Source organism: Esox lucius, chromosome 15 (genome assembly GCF_011004845.1).
Source record: "Esox lucius isolate fEsoLuc1 chromosome 15, fEsoLuc1.pri, whole genome shotgun sequence".
In the NCBI taxonomy this organism is placed as follows: domain Eukaryota; kingdom Metazoa; phylum Chordata; class Actinopteri; order Esociformes; family Esocidae; genus Esox; species Esox lucius.
The window spans coordinates 20,016,682-20,043,095 of NC_047583.1; the positions used below are offsets into that span (position 1 = coordinate 20,016,682).

Genomic DNA, 26,414 nt, shown 5'->3' on the forward strand with positions numbered 1-26,414 from the left:
CCAAATCTGAATTCAATTCTGTAAAATGTCTGTAGAACACGTCTATACTCAATGTCACTGAGAATAATGTCTGTAGAACACATCTATACTCAATGTCACTGAGAATAATGTCTGTAGAACACGTCTATACTCAATGTCACTGAGAATAATGTCTGTAGAACACGTCTTTACTCAATGTCACTGAGAATAATGTCTGTAGAACACATCTTTACTTAATGACACAGATTTTTTTTTATATATATATATATATCTAATGACTTGAAAATATACAGTATTCTCAATTATTTTTCCGTTTACTGTCTTTGTCAAAATCACTCATGTGCCTTGTGACTTCCTCTAATGATGTTTTTTGGTCAGAATGGTCAATAAAATGCAGACAGTACATGGAACTCAATTCACATAAATACAGTAGATGAGTGTTTTGTGGTGGCTTCAGGTTCATTTGACCAGGATAGTTTGACTCAATATAATGGAATCAGGTAGTATCTTTATTCATTTGTATAAAGCCTTCAGATTTTGCCTATTGCTTTAATATCTACACAACCCATAGTGAGGGACTTGGATTTAAATTGAGAATAATTTTTGATGTGTGAAAAGTTTTTTAACTGGGTTACTTTAATCCTATGCTGAGGCAGTAGAGAGACTCCGGGGCTCTGTCTCTGGTTGGGATAGACAGCCTGTCCTCGTTGACCAATCAGAACAGGCCATTTGGAGCGTAAAGGGATGTTATGTAAGCAGGGCATGGTGGCCAAAGTCAACAGGCCGATGGACGGTATGCAGACAGATATTACCGACCCAGGTCTCAGATACAGCAGCCAATGAATATTATTGTTTCACCAGCCAATACAGACAGGCATGCGCTAACTCATACACAGCAGAAAGCACAGATATGCATGGCAGCACGTAGAAGAGGCAATCAATGTACTAACCCGTCAGTACCAATGGTTTCGCTGCATATTAACGATCTTTCACTCAGCCACCACGTTTTTTTGCAGAAAAAGTATTACAACTGCAGCCGACATGGAATGCAGTGGTTTCAACATGAAGCCGACATGGAATGCAGTGGTTTCAACATGCAGCCGACATGGAATGCAGTGGTTTCAAATCTGGCCCTCGAAGCCAGTTCCACTCCATTTTTCCATTAAAACTCCCTAATAAGGGACTTAAGCTATCTTTTCTACCTCATCATGAATTGCACCACCCTGGTGTCCCAGGTCTAAATTAGTCCCTTCCAACCAGGAAGTCTTGGTATAGACTCAGTGTTATGGTAGACAGGTGCTGGAGCCAGGTGCAGGATTCAATGAAGCTTTTAATGCCAGACAAAAACAACAATGCACCAAAAGGTGCGTAACAAACAAAACAAACCAAGCTCCAAACCTCTCAGGCTGAATAGAAAAGCTTAGAGAGGCCGAGCGCAAGAACAAGTGGGGGGGGGAAGCGGAGGAGAAACATTTAAACACATACTGATGGAAAGATTGGGACCTGATGTGCATGATTGAAGACGTGACAATTAACCAGTCCGGGATGTGTTTGTGAATGAATGGAAACCGGGAAAAGCGGGAGACGATGACACCGTCCATCACCTCACTGTTACACTCAGAGGAGAGGCTGTGTATGGCTGATTAAGGAAATAGTTGGACCTCTACAGTGGTGAAGTGGTCTGTGGTGCTCTTTCATTACTCTAAACAGGCCACAATAGTCTAGGTTTGAGTCTTCAGTGTGTGGCTACCTTAAAAGTGACAGGACCTTCCTTCCAATGGAAGAGGAAATTATTTATTACGTTTTAAGTTTTACATTCTGTTTGGGTTTCAGTTGTGAGATTTAATAATAGTGGGAAAGAGAGAGTGAAATGAGTGGGCTAGAGACATTGACACCAGATGTCTGTTTGTGGAATGGACTAAAGCACACACAGATACCAGACTAGACCAAGTTAAAAGATGTCCCCCTTATTGCCAGGGTCCTGCTCACCCAGGACAGCAACATCCCCTGGGTCCAGTTTTTCTGAAGTTATCGATTCTGATTTTGGCTATTGGTTATCAATAAATTAATTTAATGAAATGAATACGAGTCCCCATTCAAGGACTAGGCTGTTCTGGTCATTGTGTGTGTATGCATGTCATGCGGACAGAAACCACAGGCCCAGGTATCTCTGTACTCCCTCTCTTTTTTTCCTCCATCCTCCCAGTCTCAACTTCCTGCATTGCTAGGCCAAGGCGTTGTCCCCCGCGACGGTTGCTTAGACAGCGTTGCCGGGGAGAGAAAAGAGCAGCTCATGCATACATTGGCACCGCACACACACACACACACACCAGTCCCGAAGAATGAATACACATACACCCATCGCAATGGTAGTCAAAACCCTCAACACACACACACACAAGTCCCAAAGAATGAATACACATACACCCATCGCAATGGTAGTCAAAACCCTCAACACACACACACACACACACACACAAGTCCCAAAGAATGAATACACATACACCCATCGCAATGGTAGTCAAAACCCTCAACACACACACACACACCAGTCCCGAAGAATGAATACACATACACCCATCACAATGGTACTCAAAACCCTCAACACACACACACACACACAAGTCCCAAAGAATGAATACACATACACCCATCGCAATGGTAGTCAAAACCCTCAACACACACACACACACACACACACACACACACCAGTCCCAAAGAATGAATACACGTACACCAATCGCAATGGTAGTCAAAACCCTCAACCCATACACACACACACGCGCGCGCACACATCCAGACAATGTGGGACATGCACACAGCCGTCTCAGTGCCAGTCAAAACATTGCTCAGCCGAGCTAACGCATCATATCCTGTCCCAGCGCATCTCCCAGGCCAAGTTGTTACTGGCTCAGCTTTTAACTGCTGACTTCCAGAGACAGGATCAGCTCTACCCGGCACTCCGGGACTGCAATCGATCGCTCCGGGCGAGAGACAGAGAGAGAGGGTGTGTGAACGTGCTATGGAGCATACAGGCACTCAACGTGTGTGTGTGTGTGGGGGGGGGGGGTGATTTGGGGGGTAATGTTCGGGGAAATGTTTGAATGTAACAGTATTACAGCAGAAACATGAAAACAAAATGCAACAAATTATAGTTAATGACAATAATAATGAGGGAAATCATTAGGCCCTATATCTTGGATTTCACATTACTGAAAATATAGATCAGCACCCGTTGATCGCAGACAGCTTTACGAAAAAGGCGGGTGCAACCGATTAGAGCCAGAAAGCATCAGTCCCCTTCATCCAACTGACTCGTGGAGTGTCATCTCCTTTGCAGAGTTCCCACTGTTGATTGTGGCTGGTGTCTGCTCTCCTTCCATAACTACGCAACATCTCTGAAAATTGGCAGGAACTGGAACACTGTGGATCCAGAGCATCCCCACCATATCGGATGGGAACTTTGGCCATGAAATAACTGCCGGAAATCTCGGAATTGTGTACAGACCCTTGCCAAATAAGGCCACGTGTGAACAAGCTGAAATTGTGCATTCAAACTGACATGTATACTTTTGGGATAGTTTGTCTGTAGCCTGCCTATACCATAAGACCACTGCCACCATGAGTACCGGACAGTTGGAACTGGGATTCATCCACGAAGAGCACTTTTTCAGCATGCCAGTGGCCATCCAAGGTGAGCCTTTGTCCACTGACGTTGGCCACCAGGGTCTCACCAGAGACTGCATAAAGACCGTGTAACCAACTTCAGTGGCCATCCAAGGAGAGCCTTTGTCCATTGAGGTTGGTTACAAGGCCTTTCTGCAGTCCCTGGTGACACTGGTGAGACAACAAACGTGCAGATGAGCTTCCCAGGGGCCGTTTCTGGCGGTTATGCGAACCCACCAGTTTCATCAGCCTCCAGGGCAGGCATGGTTATACGTGGTCCGCAGCTGTGAGCCCAGATGGACGTACTGTAAATATCGACAAATCCTGTGACCATTTATTTCAACTCATCAAACATGGGACCAACTTTACGTTAGTTACTATACTTTTGGTTTTAAGGACATTGTGTCGTGTCCATCAGCAAAGAGACAAAGATCTCATTTCAACAATTTGTGTTCCTTTTAGAATGGAAAATAGTTTTCAATTTGAACCAGTTACCGTCGTTTTTTGTATTTTATAGAACTCTATATTCAGCTTCTTCTTCCAGTGACTTGTGACCATAGTGCTGCACTGCAACGAACGTAGTCTCTACCGGGAAGGTGATTAAACCACATCAGCTTTATTCTTTTCACTGGTTGAGCCTGCTCTAGCCCTCGGGGAATGGCTTCATGCAAAGATTCATGAAGTCAGTGATTTACAACTCTGCCTGAGAGAAACTACACACAAATGCAGACATTGGAGCTGTGCAGTAGTGGATATAGAGGAGATTCAGCAACTATTGAAGGACAATGGAATTACATATAAAAGCATAGTTGTTGAAGAGGCAATGCATTTGAGCTCTTGGCTTTCTAGGTATTTACAGAAAATGTGGATATGGTCCATTTCAAAATGTGTAAGTAAAACATCAGGTGCTGGGTTAAATCCACTATATGAAAGACTCTTAAATCTAGTATGAGACTCTTGCTGCTGGAGAGGGATGTTATTGTGGAATCAAAATCAGTGAACTCAGCATTCACACACCTATACACTAACATACAAACCCATCACTTCGCAGTACAAATATTTTCTTCCCCCAATCAACAATGCATAGTCTTTTTTATCCATGCTTTCTCTCAATGTGATTTCTCTTCTTATGGTTTAAAAAGGCAGGTTTCCTTTCACACGTTCTGGAGCCAACCAACGGATGTCCTTTGCACTGAGTGAGCAAGTAAGCCGAGTTGTGTGTTTGTTTAAATTGAGTGCTTGACTGAATGCAGCCAATTGAGAATCTGCAGACAGTACAAAATAGAATAAAAATCCAATGTACACTGAACATGACTGAAAAAATACCACTAAGTTGAAGTTTTAATCAGAATGTTTAGTAAAAAAAGTAATTGTCTTTACCCACCAAATGAGCTGCAGAGATGAGTGACATCACTAGTTATGTACAAAAAAATATACATAATACAAAGTTAATACAGAAATAAGTAAATAAGTGATTCTTATAGCACATAATGGCCTGTTTTCTCAGATACAAGAGAAGCTTTATGCCCGGACTTGGGTTTGGGAAATCTTCTCTAAGTTTCAGAAGGCCCTTATGACATGGAACATTAAGAACAAAACACTAAATATCTACAGCATGGTATAGAATCAGGACCTACATTATATACATTCTGTGTCCTTCAACAAGGAAACAGGGATAGTTTTCCACTTCAGCCACCAGTTTTACCACAGCGTATTGGCTTTGCAGTGTTACTGGTATCAGACATGTTACTGCACTTGGCAGTTCTCCTCTTTCTGCGACGATGTTTGCATGGCCTCTCGTCGTTTCTCTCTTTGTTCCTGTGTTTTCCGCGTGCTCAGTGAGCGACGGCCACGCCTCTCCTCTGTGCTGGGGGATGTACTTACACATAGGCCTCGCTCAGCAGGACTGTTGGTCAGGGGCGACATAATGGCGGGGCTACGGAGGGATAGGGGCTCTAGTACCTACAAGGTGAGGAAAGGGTAAAGGTCATGACAGCTAAGGTTAGGGTACCTAGTAAAAAGAGCTGCTAACAAAAAAGTCCTTCTGCAACTACCAGTGGGATGGGAGGTTACCTCTATACAGACCAGTTAATAAACCACAAATGGAGATCTGGGATCTCCCATTAAATTGTAAATAAGGAAAGGGTGTCCTTCCAGCCCAACTATAATCAATGTCTTTGGAAAGAAAGTCAGCTTGACCAGGAAGCACACAAAATGTGGAGACGGCACTGACGAGTGTGTGTGTCGCCAGGTCTCCAGCAAGCTGTAGGCTGGAGTGGTTTTTCAAGCTGGTAGAGGAAAGAAGATGCCTGTTGCAGGCAGCGATCCAGGTTAGGGTGACACTGCCTAAACAGCCATCTCTCCCTTCACTACCTCATTTCATTTAACAACACTCAGAAAATCCTTTTATACCCTCCCTCTACTTATCTTGGGCAACATGCTCAGAAAAACTAGCCTGCCTGTCCCGCTCTCTGGTCTCCCTCCATTCTCTTCAGCCCTGCCATGACACACTCTCTATCTGGGATACCACTGCCCCCTGCTGGCCTACAACACTCAGTGTGATGCCTGCAGTGTGTGGCTTTCCGTTAAGATGCACCAAGGTGTTATATGCAGGGCGGGGCTGTATTTCTGACTAATGCAAAGGACGGCGTGTGTGGCTCACCTGCTTTTGGGGGGTTGCAGACAGGGTGGTGGCGGCCAGACGAGGGCTACGACGCTGAGCTGTCGTTCTCCTCATGATGAAAGGACTGGCCTCCCCTAGAGGGATATCAGCGAAACCTGACAGACAGACATTACTGAGATGAGCTGCTGTTTTGGGTGATGCATTTATAAATTCTAGACATAAAACACAGATGGGTATTAAAGGGATATTTTGGTTATCATGTTAAACCTAATTTTCCACTTGCTTGTAGTGTTTGAAGCACCACCTAGACAGTTTGGTCAGACTTCACTTTATACTGCAATTTGCCAGACGCAGCAAAATAAATGCTTCAAGAAATCCCCAGAATAAACTACACGACCATCTTGTGTCTTTGAGGTCTATAAAGGCATGTTAATGCAAAAGCACTTAACTATTTCCACTATTACATCATAAAAGTGTCTCAAACTCAAAACACTGGAACTGTGTTTACTTCCTGCTTTGCCCTGGTCTCGGAGGTCATCTGTGCACTGCAAGGCTGGCATACCCACAGACGCCTAATGCAGTGTTGACGCCACGTTCTAGCGTTACACTGTTTAATCTGTGTATGTAGCTATGCAGCCTGTGCAGGCAAGCCAGACATGACATGCCTATTTCATTTGGTCAAATAAGGGAACAACCCTGAATGTACCACGGTTGAAGTAGCTAGACCATTTCTTCAAATGCACAACTAATGATGTTTACAGAAAAAAGGAGGGCCCCTGAAAACATTCTAGACTGTAGAATGTTATGCAGAGATGGTTTATACCATGTTTAGGATGAGTCAGACCATTGCAGTATATTGCTTGCACATGCAACTAGACACCCAAATATCTCTCTAACCCTTAAAAACAAAGTGAAACATTTTAAAATTTGATATATAATTAAAAAGAGATCCTACTATCCAGCCATTTGACTTAAATGACGAAGTTTCATCATGCATTTATTGTTTATCCTATTCTCACCTCTCTGCACTAGCTCAGGAAGTCCCTCCGGCCGAAACTCCTCCTCTTCCTTTGTTTTTGCAGGTTTGGGCGTGGTCGCTGTGGCTCTGATCCTCTTGGCAGCATTCAGCAGGGCCTCTTGGGCTTTAAATGGTGTGTTGCTGTTGTCAGAAGCTGCTACCGCAGCGCCGCCCCTCTTCCCCAACGACACCGGACCCCGACCAGCAGGCCCGTAGTTCTCAGAGTCGGATGTGGGAGCCGTTGTGATGACTGCTTCCTGTGCCCTAGGGGCCGACCTCCTGGCCGACCTGCGCCGGGGTGTTTTGTTGTTAGCATCAACGGTTGCGTTGTTAGCAGCGTGGCTATCAGTGGTGTTGGCGGACTGTGTGACAAGACTCTCCAGGCGTGTTTTCAGTGTGTCGTTGGTCTCCTCCAACTTGTGGACACGGACCATCAGGCTGCAGTATTTATGCATACTCTCATCCGCCTCCATGCTCCTCTGTTCCAAGGCTTCGGCCAGCTCCTCCAGTTCAGCCTGGGACTCGTCGTTTCTCTTTTTCTGCGCCTCCAACTCCATGCTCCTCTCTGCCAGAGTCTTGCCGAGCTCCTGCACTTCCATACTCTTCTCTTTAAGAGTTTTCTTCAGCTCCTCGACTTCTGTCTGCGCCTCCTTAATGTTACTTTCGTTCACTATATCACTGCTCCCTTTATCAGCTGAAAAATATTTGAAATTGAAAGGGTTTCTGTAAAATGTGACAGATTATTATTATATATTTTTTAAAGAAATGTCCACAGAAATTGATGAATGTGCAGTGTCTCTGTAAAATACATCTAAGACAATATCCTAAAATCTCAAGTTTTTAAACTATGCAGATATTTAAGTGGGTTTCCTCCGGGTTCAAGGCAGCGGCCCCTACTGTTTAAACTAATAATGACCAATCTCATCATGTAGCAGACAGTGATACCTGTTGCCTGGCTGGTCTGTGGTTGTTCGGTTTTCAGTACTAGAGCATCTCTCTCCTTCTCCAGCTGTTTACAGGTGTTCATCCACAAGTGCATCTTGCTGAGGACTGAATCTTTCTCCTTAGTCAGACGGGTCACCCTGGAACTCAACTCCGATAGCTACAGAGAGGACAGGCAAAACTAATATTAGACACCACAATACTTACAGACATTAGTTTTTTTTTTCTTCTCTCGCTATAATAAAATGTTCATGTTGTTTTCACTCCTAATGTAATTCTTAGAAAAGCTAGGCTGTATGGCTCCACAATGTGCAGTGTACCTGTTTGTTGTTGTCTTGCTTTGTGCTGAACTCCTCTGCTGTGGTTCTCAGGCTGCTTAACTCTGACTGCTGACCTCTAATCTTTTCATCTGCTCTTGCCAATTGACTCCTAAAGGTCTCCTCTTTGGAAGCCAGCTCATGCTTAAGCTGTGCTGTCACCTCCTTCTCAGAGGTGAGCTCACTCCTCAGTGCTGCCACCTCTTCCTTATGCTGTGCCATCAGCACCTCCTTCTCTGAAGTCAGTTCACTCTTTAGAGCGGCCACCTCCTCCTCATGCTGCGCTGTCAGCACCTCCTTCCCTGAGGTCAGCTCTCTCCTCAAAGCTGCCACCTCCTCCTCATGCTGTGCCATCAGCACCTCCTTCTCCAAGGTCAGTTCACTCCTTAGAGCTGCCACCTCCTCATGATGTGCCGTCAGCACCTCCTGATCCGAGTTCAGCTCACTCCTCAAGGCTGCCACCTCCAGCTCAAGCTGTGCCTTCTCCCTCAGGGAAAGCTGAAAGAGTAAGGAAGAGTCAGGCCAAACATACTGCCACTAACTGCTGAAAAACAAGACTGACTCATGAATATCTAAGCAGCACCACAATATTTTCCAATGCTACAACCATGGCTATAAAGGCCTGGTTCATTCCAATCTTGTAAGGACGGATGGAAACCTAAAATACAAATAAAACAACATAAGCAATGCAACACTATAATACTACAACAGGACAATTGAAAATCACCTTGTAGCGTTCTGCCTGTTCCTGTAGTTCATGCCTCTCAGCAGACTGGACCTGTTCTTTCCGCTCCCATTCCGACCGCAGTGCCTGCAGTTTCTCAACCTCCTGCTTCAGTGTGATGTTGTTCTGCCGGACATTCTCCAGGTCTCTCTGCTGTGTTTCCAGGGTCATAAGTCTCCCAGCCAGTGTTTCTCTCTCTTTCTCCCACTCTTCCTCTGAAGTCTGCAGCCTCTCCACCTCTTTCTCCAGCCTCTCCCTCTCCTCAGCTAAAGACTGAGTTCTCTTCTTCTCTTTCTCTAGTTCTTCTTTGCATGTATGCAACTCTGTGCTCACTGTGTCAAGCTGGGCCTGTAACTCCTCCATCGCAGCCCTCAGTGTCTCCTCCGCCTCCCTCATTCTACCCTCCAGCTCTTCAGTGGCAGCAGCGTTGGCTGCCTTTATCTCCTCGATCTCTTTGTTCTTCAGGGCGAGCCCTGCCTCTAGCCTCTCCTTCTCCTCTCTCATGTCATTCAGCGTGGTGGTCATCTCCGTGATCTTCTTGGTGAGTTCCTTCTTCTCTTCCTCTAAGTCTTCTAGTTCGGCCTTCGCCTCCTCGGCCCTAAGCACAGCCTCCTCTAGGTTTTGGTCTGCCTCCTCCCGCTCTCTCTCCTGTTTGTCGATCTGGTCCTGGAGAGCATCAGCCTTCCTTTGGGCCGCCTTCAGCAGTTCACTCATGTGTTTCTTCTTCCTCTCGTCGGACTCGATGCGAACCTGGAGCTTCTCAATGCCAGACCTCATCTGTGCCACCTCCTCCTGGGTAGAGTTGAGGCGTGAGGCAATTTCTCCTTTCTCAAGCAGAGAAGACTCTAGAGACTGTGCTAGTAGCGAGACCTCCCCTTCAAGAGACTGTATCTTGGAGACCATGGACTCAGTATTTCTGCTGTCAGAGCTCTGGTTGTCTTTAACACTGTTTAATTGGTTCATCAGGTCTTCCTTCTCCACAGTCTGTGAAGCAACTTTGTCCTCTAGTGCTTGACACAGCAGCAGCAGCTGACCTTTCTCCTTCTGAAGACTCTCCAGGTTAGCAGCTGCCTTATTGTATTCCCTCTTCCCATTTCTGATATCTTCCTCTAAAATCTTAATAACCTCTCTGCTATCCATGTTGGTCTTCTCCAGACTCTCTGCCTTATCCCTCCACTGTGACACAGACTGTTCCAGCTCATCCCGATCCTCGGTACAGGACGCTAGCTCCTGCCTGAGTTGTCCGATCTCGGTGGTAAGGCCAGACAGCTGCTGGTCCAGGTTTGTGTTAGCCCGGCGGCTAGCTTCCACTTCTCCCTCCAGCCTGTGTTTGTGTTCTGTCAGGTCCTCCAGGTCAACCTCCATGGAAAGTATGTGTCTCTCAAGATTGGCCTTCTCAGAACGAACTCTCTTTAGCTCACTCTCCACCTGGAAGAACCGCTCATCCCAGCCCCCTATAGCAAAAATCATCAAATCTAAAAAATCAACAAAGAAACTACAGGTCCGGAAATAACTGGGCACTGACAAGTTTTGTTATTTTGTCTGTTTACCTAAATATATTAAGGTTAGAGTTAAATAAAGAATATGGGCTTACAGTGCAGTCTCTCAGCTTTAATTTGAGGTTTTTCAAATCTCAGCTTCAATTACAGCTTTTCAAATTGTAGTCCCCTCTCTTTCAAGGGACCAAAAGTAATTGGACAATAGACTCAAAAGCTGTTTCATGGACAGGTGTGGGCTATTCCTTCATTATTTCTTCATCAATTAAGCAGGTAAAAGGAACATTTGGAAGCTGTTGCTGTGAACCCACAACAAGCTCTCAATGCAGGTGAAACAGGCCATCGTTAGGCTGCAAAAGAAATCCATCAGAAAGATAGCAGGAACATTAGGAAAGGCCAAATAAACATTTTGGTACATTCTGAGAAAACATGAATGCACTAGTGAGCTCTAACACAAAAAGGCAATGGAAGACAACAGTGGTGGATGATTGTAGGATCCTCTCCATGGTAAAGAAAAACTCCTTCACAACATCCAGCCAAGTGAGGAACACTCTCCAGGAGGTAGGCATATTAACCAAGTCTACCATAAAGAGAAGACTTTACGAGAGCAAATACAGAGGTTTCACCACAAGGTGCAAACCATTCATAAGCCTCAAGAATAGAAAGGCCAGATTAGACTTCTCAAAAAAGCCAGCCCAGTTCTGGAACAGCATTCTTTGGAAAGATGAAACAAAGGTCCACCTGTACCAGAATAATGCGAAGAGTATTATTCTGTATGGAGAAGTCTTGGAACGGCTTATGATCCAAAGCATACCACATCATCTGTAATGGTGCAAGCAGTGTGATGGCATGGCCATGCATGGCTTCCAATGGCACTGGGTCACTAGTGTTTATTGATGATGTGACAGAAGCAGCTGGATTAGTTCTGAAGTTTATTGGGATATATTGTCTGCTCAGATTCAGTAAAATACAGCAAACACTTTTGACAGCGCTTCACTTTACAGATGGACAATGACCCGAAACATACTGCGAAAGCAACCCAGGAGTTTTTTAAGGCAAAGAAGTGGAATATTCTGCAATGGCTGAGTCAATCATCTGACCAAAACCACGATCGAGCATGCATTTCAAAACTTAAGGCAGAAAGACCCACGAACAAACAACAACTGAAGACCGCTGCAGTAAAGGCCTGGCAAAGCATCACAAAGAAGGAAACCCAGCATTTGCTGATGTCCATGCATTCCAGACTTAAAGCAGTCATTGCCTACAAAGGATTCTCAACTAAGTATTAAAAATGAACATTTTATTTACGATTGTGTTAATTTGACCAATTACATTTGAGCCCCTGAAATAAGGGGACTGTATATGAAAATGGTTGCAATTGCTCAACGTTTCATACAATATTTTTGTTCAACTACTTCAATTAAAGCTGAAAGTCTGCACTTGAGTTGCATCTGGGTTGTTTCATTTCAAATCCATTGTGGTGGTGTATAGAGCCAAAATTATGAAAATTGTGTCAGTGTCCAAATATTTCTGGACCTAACTGTATCTATACATTGTGCCAGAGAACTACAGATGAAACCAATCATATGAAATATATAGGTTTAATTAGAATTCCCAAAGCATTAGCTAGCATCCTTTTGTTTATGATAAAACATTTTTTATAGCAACCCAAGTTTTGAAGTGTTGTTTGTAGTACTAACCTTTGGCAATTTCCAGTGTTTGCAGCATCTCCATGACATCAGAGTGTCGACATTTTGAAGTCTGCAGCTCTAGTCTCAGGGACTCTGCCTCTTCTCTGAGCTCTGAGATCTGGTCACCTGATAGTTGTCATTACAGGTCATTACATGTGACAGTATTAGACAGTATGACAACCCTAACATTAGGAAAGCAACATTTACATATTGGTAATTCAGAGGGACCTATAATTAATGCCTACATATACTGAAATAGGAAAGACAACCATGTGTCACAGTTATTAAAGTAGAAGCCTTCCCTTTGTAAGCAGTTATAGAAGAAATCGCTATAAGTTAGTGCAAGAAAAGAACAACAGTCTGATGTTACATATACACACACGCACATAGACAGATATAAGAGCTTTTTGAATAGATAGGGTTTAGTTCAAAACCAACCTAATGTCTGTCTTTCCACAAGGGCAGCCCTTAGCTTCTCCACTGCAACACACCGCTCCTCCTCCATCTGGTGAACTTTCACCCCTAAACCTTGAACTTTGACCTCCAGCTCAGCACAAAGCTCTTTCTTGAGGGTTTTCTCGGAGGTAGCAAGTTCAAGTTGGGATTGGAGAGACTGTGGCCCTTCTTCTAGATTTCTGACAACCTCCCTGCTTTGACCCAGCTCTGACGCCAACTGATTGTGGTCTTTGGCCAAGGGAGACGTGACTGCTTGATGTTCTCTATAGGTGGCCAAATCCTCATTATCTAGGCTTTCAGTGAGCACTTGCTGCTGCTTTACAGGTGTTTCCTCCATGGAGTTGTTCAAATCCTCAGCTGGCTCATCATTGCTGTTTATTACTGGCTGTAGAGGAATCTTAGAGTTTTTGAGGTCATCTGTTGACTCCACTGCTAATGATTTCAAAGAAACACAGTAAATTATTCGGAACCACCCCCGCATCAATAGAACTGACACAAAAACTAAGAACAAGTACGTTAAGATTTTGGTGTAAATAAAACGCATAAAAAACAAACCTATGGATTTAATTTCCTTAGTCTTGTCTTCCAGGGGTAAGATGTGTTGCAAGGAGCCTGATTCCTGTCTGGAAGTCGGTCTTTCCTCCGCTCCTCTACAGACCTGGTCTCTCTCAGCCCGCATCTCTTCTATGAGGGACTGCTGCTGGTTCACCTGTCGTAACATCTCATTTATTAAACATTTCTCATACCCACCTGTAGAACAGTAAAAAATAAAAATAAAAATACAGAAAACTATTTTACAGTTATCTTTCCATTTTACCTGTATTATCAGGCTGTCATTCTGCACCTTGAATAGGGCCAGTTCAACCTGAAGTCCGCTTAGTCTCTGGTGGAGCTCCGCTTGTTCACTCTCAAACTCTACATTTCTCTCTCCTCTCTGCCTCTCTGCCTGCTCCTCGCTCCGCCGTGTTGCTAACTCAAATGCAGCCTGAACTGCTTTGTAGTCCTCTGACAAGCTCTGTAACGTGCACTGAAGGTGCTCATTCTCCTGTTTGATGGCATCTTTCTCATCACCAGTTTTCAGACTATGCCTCTTTAAGTCAGCCATGAGTTGCATCTTCTCCAAAGTTAGCTGTTCCTTTTCCACAGTCAGCTGTTCCTTTTCCCCAGTCAAGCTCTGTAACGTGTACTGAAGGTGCTCAATCTCCTGTTTGATGGTGTCTTTCTCATCACCAGCATTCAGCCCATGCCTCTTTAAGTCAGCCACGAGTTGCATGTTCTCCAAAGTTAGCTGTTCCTTTTCCAAAACTAGCTGTTCCTTTTCCACAACCAGCTGTTCCTTTTCCAAAACTAGCTGTTCCTTTTCCACAGTCAGCTGTTCCTTTTCCACAGCAAGGAGTTCTTTTCCCCCAGTCAAGCTCTGTAGTGTGCACTGAAGGTGCTCATTCTCCTGTTTGATGGCATCTTTCTCATCACCAGCATTCAGAACATGCCTCTTTAAGTCAGCCACAAGTTGCATGTTCTCCAAAGTTAGCTGTTCCTTTTCCACAACCAGCTGTTCCTTTTCCACAACCAGCTGTTCCTTTTCCACAACCAGCTGTTCCTTTTCCACAGCAAGGTGTTCTTTTTCCCCAGTCAAGCTCTGTAGCGTGCACTGAAGGTGCTCATTCTCCTGTTTGATGGCGTCTTTCTCATCACCAGCATTCAGCCCATGCCTCTTTAAGTCAGCCACAAGTTGCATGTTCTCCAAAGTTAGCTGTTCCTTTTCCATAGTCAGCTGTTCCTTTTCCACAGTCAGCTGTTCCTTTTCCACAGTCAGCTGTTCCTTTTCCACAACCAGCTGTTCCTTTTCCACAGCAAGGTGTTCTTTTTCCCCAGTCAAGCTCTGTAGCGTGCACTGAAGGTGCTCATTCTCCTGTTTGATGGCGTCTATCTCATTACCAGCATTCAGAACATGCCTCTTTAAGTCAGCCACAAGTTGCATGTTCTCCAAAGTTAGCTGTTCCTTTTCCACAACCAGCTGTTCCTTTTCCACAACCAGCTGTTCCTTTTCCACAACCAGCTGTTCCTTTTCCACAGCAAGGTGTTCTTTTTCCCCAGTCAAGCTCTGTAGCGTGCACTGAAGGTGCTCATTCTCCTGTTTGATGGCGTCTTTCTCATCACCAGCATTCAGCCCATGCCTCTTTAAGTCAGCCACAAGTTGCATGTTCTCCAAAGTTAGCTGTTCCTTTTCCACAGTCAGCTGTTCCTTTTCCACAGTCAGCTGTTCCTTTTCCACAGTCAGCTGTTCCTTTTCCACAACCAGCTGTTCCTTTTCCACAGCAAGGTGTTCTTTTTCCCCAGTCAAGCTCTGTAGCGTGCACTGAAGGTGCTCATTCTCCTGTTTGATGGCGTCTATCTCATCACCAGCATTCAGCCCATGCCTCTTTAAGTCAGCCACGAGTTGCATGTTCTCCAAAGTTAGCTGTTCCTTTTCCACAGTCAGCTGTTCCTTTTCTACAATCAGCTGTTCCTTTTCCACAGTAAGCTGTAGCTTCTCCTCAGTCACCTCTCGCTTCTCCACAGTCAACAGTTTATTTTCCATGGTCAACTGTTCCTTCTCCAAAGATAATTGTTCCATTTCCACAGTAAGCTGTTGTTTCTCCATGGTCAGGTGTTCCTTCTCCGCATTCAACTTCTCCTTCGCCAGAGTGAGCTGTTCTTCATCCAAAGTTAATTGCTCCATCTCCAGAGTAACCTGTTCCTTTTCTACAATCAGCTGTTCCTTTTCCACAGTCATCTGTTCCTTTTCTACAATCAGCTGTTCCTTTTCCACTGTAAGCTGTAGCTTCTCCTCAGTCAACAGTTTATTTTCCATGGTCAACTGTTCCTTCTCCAAAGTGAATTTTTCCATTTCCACAGTAAGCTGTTGTTTCTCCATGGTCAGGTGTTCCTTCTCCACATTCAACTTCTCCTTCACCAGAGTGAGCTGTTCTTTATCCAAAGTTAATTGCTCCATCTCCAGAGTAACCTGTTCCTTTTCTACAGTAAGCCGTTCATTTTCTACAGTCAACTGTTCCTTTTCTACAATCAGCTGTTCCTTTTCCACAGTAAGCTGTAGCTTCTCCTCAGTCACCTCTCGCTTCTCCACAGTCAACAGTTTATTTTCCATGGTCAACTGTTCCTTCTCCAAAGTAAATTTTTCCATTTCCACAGTAAGCTGTTGTTTCTCCATGGTCAGGTGTTCCTTCTCCACATTCAACTTCTCTTTCACCAGAGTGAGCTGTTCTTTATCCAAAGTTAATTGCTCCATCTCCAGAGTAACCTGTTCCTTTTCTACAGTAAGTTGTTCCTTTTCCATGGTCAGCTGCTCATTCTTTAGAGTAAGCTGTTCCTTTTCCACAGTCAACTGTTCCTTCTCCACGGTCAACTGTTCCTTCCCTACAGTGTATTTGCTTACTTCCTCCTTTAGAGTCTCCCTCAGCTCACTTACAGTGGCCTGGAGAGAATCCACTAAAATAGCTGTGGAAGTGGCAGCTGCCTGCTTCTGCTGTTGAACATCCTCAAGGCTTGCCTTAAGCTGGGTAATTTCACAGGTCTTTTCTGACAACAGCAAATTTAAAGAAACCAATTCTGTCTCTAAGATGGACCTCTGTGTCACACTCTCCTCCAGTCGCCCCTCTAGTGAGGACACGGTTCCCCTGAGTTCCTCTACAGTTCCATTCAATTCCTCAATTTGGGTGTCAAAAGTGTCCTTGTAGGCCTCATTGTCCTCCAGGTCCATCTGAAGCATTTCCAGCTGGACCTTGATCTTGCTCATGCTGATAGCCTTCTCCTTTAGGGCCTCTGTGGCTTTCACCTGCTCAGACTCTGCCTGGTTTAGCCTCTCTTTCAGACTCTTGATCTTACAGTCTTTTTGTTTAATGGCATCGACCACTTCTGTTAGCTTGTTATTGCTTATTGCGATATCTTCTTTTTGCTTGGATATTTCCAGCAAGGCAGTCTCCCATTTCTCCTTAGCCTCTGACGCCTCCTGGGTTTTACTCTCCAGCTGCTCCTTAAGGCCTCTGAGTTTCTGGATATATGTCTCCATCTCTGTAACATGGCTTTCAGCTTCCTTAAAGACTCTCTCGGAGAGCATCTCTGCAGCAGCTTCCCTTTCAGTGAGTCTGCCTTTCAAGGTAGAAATCTGGTCAAGGAAGCCATTTATTTCCTCTTTCTGGGAGTCCTGAAGGCTTTGATACCTCACAGAAACCTCTTCAACTTCCCTCTGTATCTTCTCCACTTTCTCTGACTTTTCCTTCTCGAGATCTGAGGCCTTTGTTTCAGCTTCACTCACCTGAGCCTCCAGTTTCTTAGTTCTGTCTCTCAGCGTGTCCAGCTCCTTCTCTGTTTGGGTCAGCGTCTCAGCCATGTTCTGCAGACCTTTAATGTTCTCCTGTGCGGCAGCAGTCAGATTATCACAGCGCTCCTGTAACGAGCCAACGTACTTTGTCTGCTCTAAAAGACTATCGACCTCCCCCTGAAGACATTCTCCTTTCTTGTCTGCTTCAGAAAGTTTCTCTACAAGATCATCTTTAGCTTTGACAAGGTCTTCATACTTGGTGCCTAGCTCAACATTTAACATTTTCTGGATCTTAAGTTGGGACTCCAACGAAGACACCTGGTCCTGGAAGAATGTCAGCTCATTCTGAATCTTAACAAGGGTCAGCTTGACCTGCTCAACCTCATTTGCCTTTGCTGCAATGCTTTCCTCACATTCCTTAATCAGGGCGCTTTTCTCCTTTGTAAATAAGTTAATCTGTTCTTCCTGCAGGTCATTGGTCTGAGCCAAACTCTCCCTGAGCTGAGCTACTTCGCTCTGGCTCAACTCTATTAAGGCATCCTTGGACTGCGCCAGATCACAGACCGCCTGATACTGCTCCTGGAGTTCGGTGCAGGATCTTTCGGCCTGCTCTGCCCTGCTGTTCTCTACCTGCAGCCTGGATTCCAGGTTCTTCACCTGTCCCTCCAGCTTGATCATCTGCAGCCCAACGTTCTCAAGGTCTTTCAAATGTTTCTGGTTGGACACGTCCAGCTGTTTTTGAAGCTGTTCATACAGATGTCCCTTCTCCTCCAGCTCTGTGCACTTGTTGAGGAGTTCCCCCTTCAGCGTGTCGATCTGTCCCAACAGGCACACCTTCTCTGACTCTGAAATCTTCAACTGCTCCTTGAGACCGCTATTACTGTTGCTCAACGAGCTTAGACTCTTCTCCAGCTCAGTGATTCTGTCGGCAAAGCCTTGTTGCACCGCCTCAGTTTTGTTAATAAGCATCTCTTTCTCAGTTTTCCATCCCTGAAGAGTTTCGCATTCTTTCTTCAGCTCAACACACTCATTCTGAGTGGTGGTCAGTGATGTTCTTAGATCCTGAATCTCCTTGTCTAGAATGTTGTTTTTGTTTGTCATTTGTTCCACCTCCTGTTTTTGTTTTTGCAGTTCACTCCGTGTCATGTCATTTTTGGCCTCTTTGTCTGCAAGCATTTTCTTCAGGTTCTCTAGATCTTGGGTTGACGATCTGGTTTGGGTCTCCAGTTTAGTGCGAAGTTCTTTCAGCTCTTCGCACTGAGCTTCACTTTTGGCTGTTGAAAAATAATAAGATAAAAACAGTTAATGTACAAAAGTAAAAACATATACAGTGTAGTTAATACGGGTAAAAGCAAAAATGTAACCTCCCATTTCATGTAAGAAGTAATGACAATCATGCTTTTGGGGAGAGAGAATAGTTTACATGCATTAAACAAAAAGTTTGACTAATTCAAGTACCCATTTGTCTACGTCTGGGCTCCTCCCCGAAATAATTTGTATAAATCTTTAAATTTTGAGATTTAGGGGCAAGGCTGTTTCCAGATAGGATGTGCATTGGATATTATTTTATCCAATCCACATGGCATGGCAGATTTAACAATATAAGAGTTGTCTTTTATTATATACAGAAGATGGGGGTCCAGTAGAGCACAGGAAACGGATTGGGGCATCATATTTACCTAGGAACACCCAGAGCCAGGAAAACCCCTGGTGTACAGTGTTACCTGTTTTCAAACTAAATATTTTCTTGAACCAAGTATGACTATAATCCATTGATGTTTGAAGTATGTAACATACAGTTATGTAAAACATTGACAGTTATATATTTTGTGTCTGAAAATATAACAAACAAATACTTACTTTGTGTTTCTTAGTTATAAAAAATATTACATACAGTATCAGTCAAAGGTTTGGACACACTAATACCCATTCACTTTAATGGGTCAATGTGTCCAAACATTTGACTGGTACTGTACTTTGTGGTTTTTCAACATTTGTTTGAGTTTAAATTGCCAGCAAATAAATCAGATTTAAGCAAGTAAAACATTAACTCTAAGTAGTACTATAACTCCATTACTATGGTAACGTTCTGCCCTTCAATTAATTATGAAACATTTCTGTCTCATTTGATCAATATACCAAATTAATTCTTACTAGCTAGTAATAAATGAATTATTTGATAAAAACCTTACACAACATACTCACACAGTATGTGTTTTCTGGTGCAATTGGGAGGAAAACATTTTGATACATAAATATAACACAAATCTACCGCTACCACTTGCATTTGTAACTAGTACCTACAACAACAGGCCAAAAGGTCAGTTTGAGGACACACACACACACACACACACACACACACACACACACACACACACACACACACACACACACACACACACACACACACACACACACAGACTAAGGGTAGGAGATGAGAGACAGAATAAAGGTGGGCTATTATTTCTTGTGTGAAGCATGGGGCAAACACAAGCTCCATTAGATAGATCACCTTTCTCCATCAATTGCTTATGTTTTTATAACACAAGTCTTAGTTTTTTAATTTTTAGAGAAATTAAATTATTTTGCATGATTGGCCTTATCACCCTAACTGGTCCCCATGAAATCACAAAATTCCATCCCTGCAGAGCACTTATTAGTAACGTGTCGTTCTCTAATAACGTCCACTCAATGGCTGTATGTATGGGAAAAGTGCAAGCGCACACACTGAGGAGAGGGGATGCGAGAAGCAGTGGAAGCCACGCCTGAACTTGAAGCTTCTATTTATTATGCTTGCAAGTAGCAGATCTCTGTAAGCAAGGCACACTCTGTCCAAGGTGTGAACAACGCAATTTGTAGGAGACAACTTGTCGGCATCAGAGACTGAATGGAGCAAAATGTTAACTACTTTAACAATTTCTCTACACTGCACTTATTTTCTTCTTCATCATTGGCCATTGAGAATGTCAGCATTACTCGCATGGTTGCTGTAGTTGTATGAATCTGGGATCTGTTCCCAAAACTGTCAGAGAGTCTATTAGGAAATGGCTTCCTTTCTCACACCAAACAACAGAAAGACGCCAACCAGACGAATAATAACGTTGTAATTAAGATGGTGGATTGTAGAATTTAGTGATTTTGTTGCTTGGTAGGCCTATTCATCTTGTTGGTTAAGAAAAGTAAATGAGCTGGACAGTTCTAACATCTTCAAACTGTGCCTTGGTATGCGGTGTAGCACTGTGAGGCTTCAGACAATGAAACATTTTATGTGAATCTCATCAGAAAATGCAGATTGTATATTCTGAATTTAAAAAAGGACATCTCTGGAATTCACATTTTGACAAACAACGTCAATCTGTGTTTAAAAGAAAGAAATAACATTTTAAATGAACTTGTTAATAATGCACTACTACATCTACCTCTGAAGTCATCCAGTGTGCTCTGGGTGCATTTGAGGTTCTGATCTGAGGTCTTCCTCTCCTCTTCCAGCTGAGAAAGTCTCTTGCTGGCCTGGTCCAGCTGAGAACACACTATATTCTTCTCTTTCTGCAGCTCCTAAACAGATGAAACAACAATGGTTTAACAGTTCAAGCCAGTCTAACAAAACTTATGCAGTTAATTTTTCTTTAGTCCTGCAAATTAGTTAAAAATACAGAACAGGTTTAAAAGAAATTCCATCATTAATGCCCACCTGAAATTTTTTACTGAGGTCCTGCTCCTTGTTTTGGCTGGCCTGCAAACCTTGTTCTGACCTCAGTAGCTTTTGTTTCAGCTCCTCCAGATCTCTCTCCAACTGGCTTCTCTGGTATGTCACCTGAAAAAAACATGATTCAATGAACTGCCATTGGTTGACATTGGTGTGTAGAAACAAAAAATAATATATTCCATTACCTTGTCCATCTCAGCCTGCAGGATGTTGTGGTCTTTTTTGGCTTGCTGTACCTCCTGGTTCAGCTTGGCCTTAGTCTGGTTAAACTGCTGCTCTAGGGCTTGGTGGCTGCTCTGGAGTTGGGACAGCTCCTATACGCAACAAAACATAAATGTATTCTTCCTGAAACATGATTTTCCTAACTAACTACTAACATCCAGAGCAACTGATTCAAGCCTCTCTATTAGAATAGGATGCTCACTGTTGACATTTTCTAGACTTGAAAATGTGTGCTACCATGAATATAAATGAGTATTTCTTAACACATTGAAAACAAAGTCCAATTGCAGCTTCAGCATGATAAGATTCTGAAGTGTTTTGCCTGACCACTGTGAAGGTAATGAGCAAATGGTTTCACAAAGGACAAATTGGTAACTGCACTTGAAGGTCAGTGAAAGGTCATTAAGGTCAGTGAAAGGTTTCCCCTACCACATAATCTATGCATCTCACATTAGTTTGGTGAGCAATGCTTGTTAAAGTATTTAGGGGCATGAGGAAATTTGATCTGCTGTATAATTTTTTGATTGTCCACTATGATACCAACAAAGCGAGTATTGATTCTTTAGCATAATTTGGATTGAGGGGGCATGTTTTTTTGTAGACCGATCTCTAATTTGAACAATGTAAATGGCATCTCCTCTTTGGCGACGATATAGGTGATGAATTTCACTATGATCTTCCTGGCACACACAGATATGACCTAGGTTGCAGTCTGGAGCCCTGTGGATAATAAAGCTGGAAGATGCCACAAAGCAATATTCTCAGCTAATAAAAGGGGAAACCATGTTTAGGCTTCAGTGTAGAGTGAGCTGTACCACCACAAAAACTGACAGTACAAAAGACATGAGCTGACCTTCTGGCTCTCCTTTTCCTGGTCCTTGACCTTTTGTTCCAGAGCTCGTCTGCAGCTTTCAGCATTGTGCCTCTGGCAGGACATCTCTTCAGAGACCTGCTTCAACTTCAGCTCTACTGAAACAGACTGGGAGACGAACAGTTCATTACATGTTTTTGTGCTCAAAACAGTCCTTAGGAATTAATGTACAGAAATAAATAAATCTCTACCTTGGCGACTGCTTGTTCGTGCTGAGTGGTAACCTTGCTGAGATCATCCCTGGTTTTTCCCAGGGTCTTCTCTTGGTCCGTGAGGACCTTCTTAGTCTGGTCAAGCTGTCCTTGGAGCTCCTGAAGCCTGCTGCTTTGCAGCCTTGCGTCTTTCTCCTGTGACTTCAGACGCTGCTCCAGCTCAGACACTTTACTCTTAAGCTCTGATAAAAAAAATAAAGACCTTATCGACAAACAGGGAAACACTGTAATCCTCTGACAACATTATTTTTTTTTTTTTTAAGTTTGAATACAGGCTGTGATCTGACCTTGATTCAGTGTCCTCAGCTGTTCCAGCTGCTGGGAGGAGCCGTCAGAGTCAAACTGGGACACAGACGTGCTGATTCGCTGCCTGTGTTTGACTGGAATCTCATCTGTGCTCCACGGGATTCCGCAAGAAGATGTCCCACTCCCATCCTGCTTTTTCAGGGGAGTTTCAAATGTACCCTGAGACTGGCGGCCCTGACCCTGCTGTTGCCATGGGAATATCGAGGAGCCTGCATGTTGCCGGGCGGCAATGTCCTTATGACTGACGGATGACTGGTTCAACAGCTAGAACAGAAGACAGAACCATCTATCATACAAATGTTAAATCCCATCTTGGGCTTGTGTGATCGGTTCAACTGCCAAACAAGGCAACCATTCCAGTCTGTCATAGTGGATTTTTACGTAATAAAATCTCTCCAGTACCACCCTGCTTCTGATCATGTGTTGCTGCTGCAGAGAATTTGAACTCACTTTGACCTGGGCAATTTTGAGTTCCCCCTCCAGTCTCCTTCTTTCCTCCACCTCCTGGTTGTATCTCTCCTGAAGGTCCTCCAGCCTGGAGTCTGGGTGGGGAGATTGACAGTGCTCACACCATGCACCATCAGAACAGACAGACGAGCAGACAAAAAGCTGTCCCATGGCAATTCTAGAGTGGAAGCGCGCCACATTGTGCTAAAGTACAGCCCAGTTCGTAGTGTGCAGTGTTTGTCGATAGAATTGGTAAGTATGATTCCCAGGACCACTGATATGTCGAATACATGCCTTATGGTGTCTAGTAAATAGTACGTTATTATGCCTATTGAGTTGAGAGCGTCAGTGGGTTGAGAGCGTCAGTGGGACAGTGTGGTAGTCTACCATTCAGTCTGGAGCTGGGAGTAGCAGCAGGAGTGGCAAAGGACTTCTGGGGTGTGCTGTGGGACTGTAATTCAGAGGAGTGGGAGGTCTGAGAACGCTCCTTTTCATTCTTATATCTGTAGAGAGGAATACAGTGTTATTATTACCATGTTATAACCATTCTCATTCTAGCCATCTACGGTGCAGTCACAAAGCCAATGGACATATATCTCACTAGTATACAACAGTACCAACAAGTTACTCACTTCTTGACTTCCTGCTCCAGCCGTTCTAAGGCTTTCTTGCTGGTGCTGAGTTGGCCCTCCAGATAGCTGACCTGTTGCTCTTTGACCCCCAGGTCATGGGTCAGTTTCTGACGGGCCTTTTCCAGGGTATCACATGACTCTAGTAAGGACTGGTTCTCCCTCTTTATGGCAGACACCTCACTCTTCTCACTGTCTACCTGGAAAACACACAGAATACATTAAATGTCTATATGTACTAAATTTCCATTCAAAATGTCCAGTTCTTGATATAATCATGACTGAATTTAAACACTGAGTTGTAACCAACCTTTTGTTTCTGTTTCTGTAGCGCAGCCTCCAATGAGTCAAGCTGGAACTGTTTTTGAGTCCTCTCCTTCTTTAGCTTGTCCAACTGGCCCTCAATCTCTTGGATCTTCTGCAGAGCTTTACCTGGAAGACCATCCTTCCATTCCTCCAATGCCCAGCTCATCCTTGTCCAATTTCTGTGTCTGGCTATCTTAAGCCTCAACTGACATATTCGGTGGGAGAATAACTACTGAAGTAAAAGTTGGGTAAAATTTAGCATATTTGTATGAAGTACAAGTGAAATTACGTAGCAGACCTTATTTATGATATTTGATATAGATTTTCTCCTTGATTTGGGTATTCTTTGTACACTTTCCAAATGGAGTAAAAAAAGATGAAATATCATGACTTTGACTTACTATTTGGGCTGGACTATTATGGCTATCTCGTGATACAAAGGTTAGCTGAGAAGTTTGACTCAGTATTCAAACTTAAACAGTTTGATAAACAGTTACACACGACATGCATGCGATCTAGTCCTGTTAACTAGCTAGTGCTACTAGCTAGCTAGCGAAATTGTTCTGTCTGGAGTGCCTGCGTGCGTTATGGAGCCAGTTTTCAGTATACCTCTTTAATTTTGATATATGTCCCTCGTTAATCGGTTATGAATTGTGGATTCCGGACTTTTATAAAATACTGTTTAATTAAAATATACACAGTTGCTACTAGTTGGCCACATGAGCAACAACTGTAGTCCTAGTACTGTATCGTTACATAATATTTGTAGATGTACAGTAAATTTAAACAAAGCAAAAGTCATGCAAGACGAGCAGACCCGCAGCTTAGACCTAGGTAGCTCGCTGTTTTACAACAAAACATGTATTTAATAATAAAAGCTCACCCAAAGGTACCACGGTGTCTTCTTCTTCGGGATTCCGTTCGCTTCGGTCCCAATATAGTGCTGGAAATTCAAAATCTTCGAACTCAAACAGTGAACTCCGATAGGGCACTTGATTGGATGATTCCAGTGACGACAACAAAACCACGCATTTGATTGAACGTCTGAATTTGAACAAGTACCGGTCCGGGTAATACCGCGGCAATGTATTAGTCCTAAGAAGAAAATATTTGAAGATTTTATTGAAAGGGACATCTTTGTTAATGTATCACACTTTTAGGTTTAGTAGTAAACCTGTGGGTTATTGTTACGTTATTTATTCTACAATGTTTTTCCATGGTTTAAATTTCATGAGAAGTGACACGCAGCTGTAGTTATCTAAATACCGTTGACTCTCTCAATTCAAAGAAGCTTTCTTGAAAAGAAAAATAATTTGTCAGAGTGGAAGACAAATCCTTATTAACAAAAGTTAAAATCAAGATTCAACAAAAAACGCGGAAAATTTAAAAAAACATTTAAATATGCACATTACATTGTAACAAATATGAATGGCCAGAGAATATAAATGGATAAATGTGATTTACAATGTTTGTTTTATTATCTGGCGTCATTGCAAAGCATTTTAATGCTTATATAGGCCTACATATTTCTTGTTTTATTTTATTTATATATTTGCAAGCATTTCTCAAAACAAGTCAAGTAGATTTTTCCCTTCATCATTCTATACTATATTGTGTGTAGAATGATTAGGAAAATAATCTACTTAATCGATTTTAGAATAAGGCTGTATAGTAACAAAATATCGAAAAATGTAAGGGGTCTGAATACTTTCTGAAAGCACAAAATTGCATAAAATGCATAAAGTTGACAAGTATTTATGAACAATACATGATAAGCATTTTATTCTGTCACAGTAGATGTGCATGGCATTTCAAAGGTATTCACCTCTTTAGGACTTTTCCACATTTTATTGTGCAAAATTGATTTATTCAGTTTTGATTTACACATATACAGGGAGATTAGCAGAGTTCTGTATAGTGCAGCTGTTTAGTTAACAAGTTGGAGGTGTGTTGTTGTGGGGAATATAATCCTATTAGCTCTGTTGGACAGATGGTTGATGGCTGAGGGCTACAGCACAGGGAAAGAAAATGTTCAGGTGGAAAGATGTTTTTGTTTTGTTCAACCTGTCTATGGTCTTATTTGGCACACGGACTATGGTGGTCTGCTTGTAAACACTTATAAACTGTGTATTATATACTGTTAGTTTTCAGTCTGCCTACATCCCCTTGTAAATATTAAATCTGTTTAAAAAACAATTATCACCTGGGAGCTCAAGATCACAGTCATCCGAGACAGCAGGTGCTCTCTACATGGCTTGATGTTACTTTCCTTTGAGTGAGCACAGACAGCATTAGCACATCTGATGGGCTTGCAATTGGGTATTCCATTTGTAATCAATTATATTTGTAAGTCCTACCAAATCCAAAGAGAATTTGGTTTAGTAGAATTAAATATTAGTGCTGAAATCAAGCTTTGAACGTTTGATTGGCAACCAGTGTTGCAGGATTTAATGTAAGGGACTAGATTTGTGTCACCCTCTTT

General features: G+C 43.2%; 1 protein-coding gene across 6 annotated transcripts; it reads right to left on the reverse strand.

Moving 5' to 3' along the window:
- Window positions 1-4,240: 4,240 nt before the first annotated feature.
- cenpf (centromere protein F) lies at window positions 4,241-24,905 on the reverse strand. Of its 6 annotated transcripts, XM_034297353.1 has the most exons (23): window positions 24,816-24,905; window positions 23,937-24,164; window positions 23,630-23,826; window positions 23,385-23,500; window positions 23,001-23,092; window positions 22,532-22,814; window positions 22,224-22,426; window positions 22,015-22,140; window positions 21,125-21,253; window positions 20,925-21,047; window positions 20,653-20,788; window positions 15,989-18,507; window positions 15,689-15,715; window positions 13,730-15,394; window positions 13,468-13,621; window positions 12,895-13,344; window positions 12,466-12,582; window positions 9,273-10,723; window positions 8,549-9,043; window positions 8,232-8,388; window positions 7,288-7,980; window positions 6,308-6,423; window positions 4,241-5,607 (listed from the first exon to the last, which is right to left on the reverse strand). In XM_034297353.1, the coding sequence occupies exons 2-23, from the start codon at window positions 24,096-24,098 to the stop codon at window positions 5,392-5,394; spliced, it is 9,627 nt and encodes a 3,208-aa protein (XP_034153244.1). In that variant the 5' UTR covers window positions 24,099-24,164; window positions 24,816-24,905; the 3' UTR covers window positions 4,241-5,391. The 6 variants fall into 6 exon arrangements, 5 of the variants coding, with proteins under 5 accessions (XP_034153244.1, XP_034153243.1, XP_028981545.2 ...); XR_003782965.2 differs by having other exon boundaries at window positions 4,241-4,910; window positions 5,030-5,607; window positions 13,730-18,507; XM_034297352.1 differs by having other exon boundaries at window positions 15,689-18,507.
- Window positions 24,906-26,414: the final 1,509 nt, after the last annotated feature.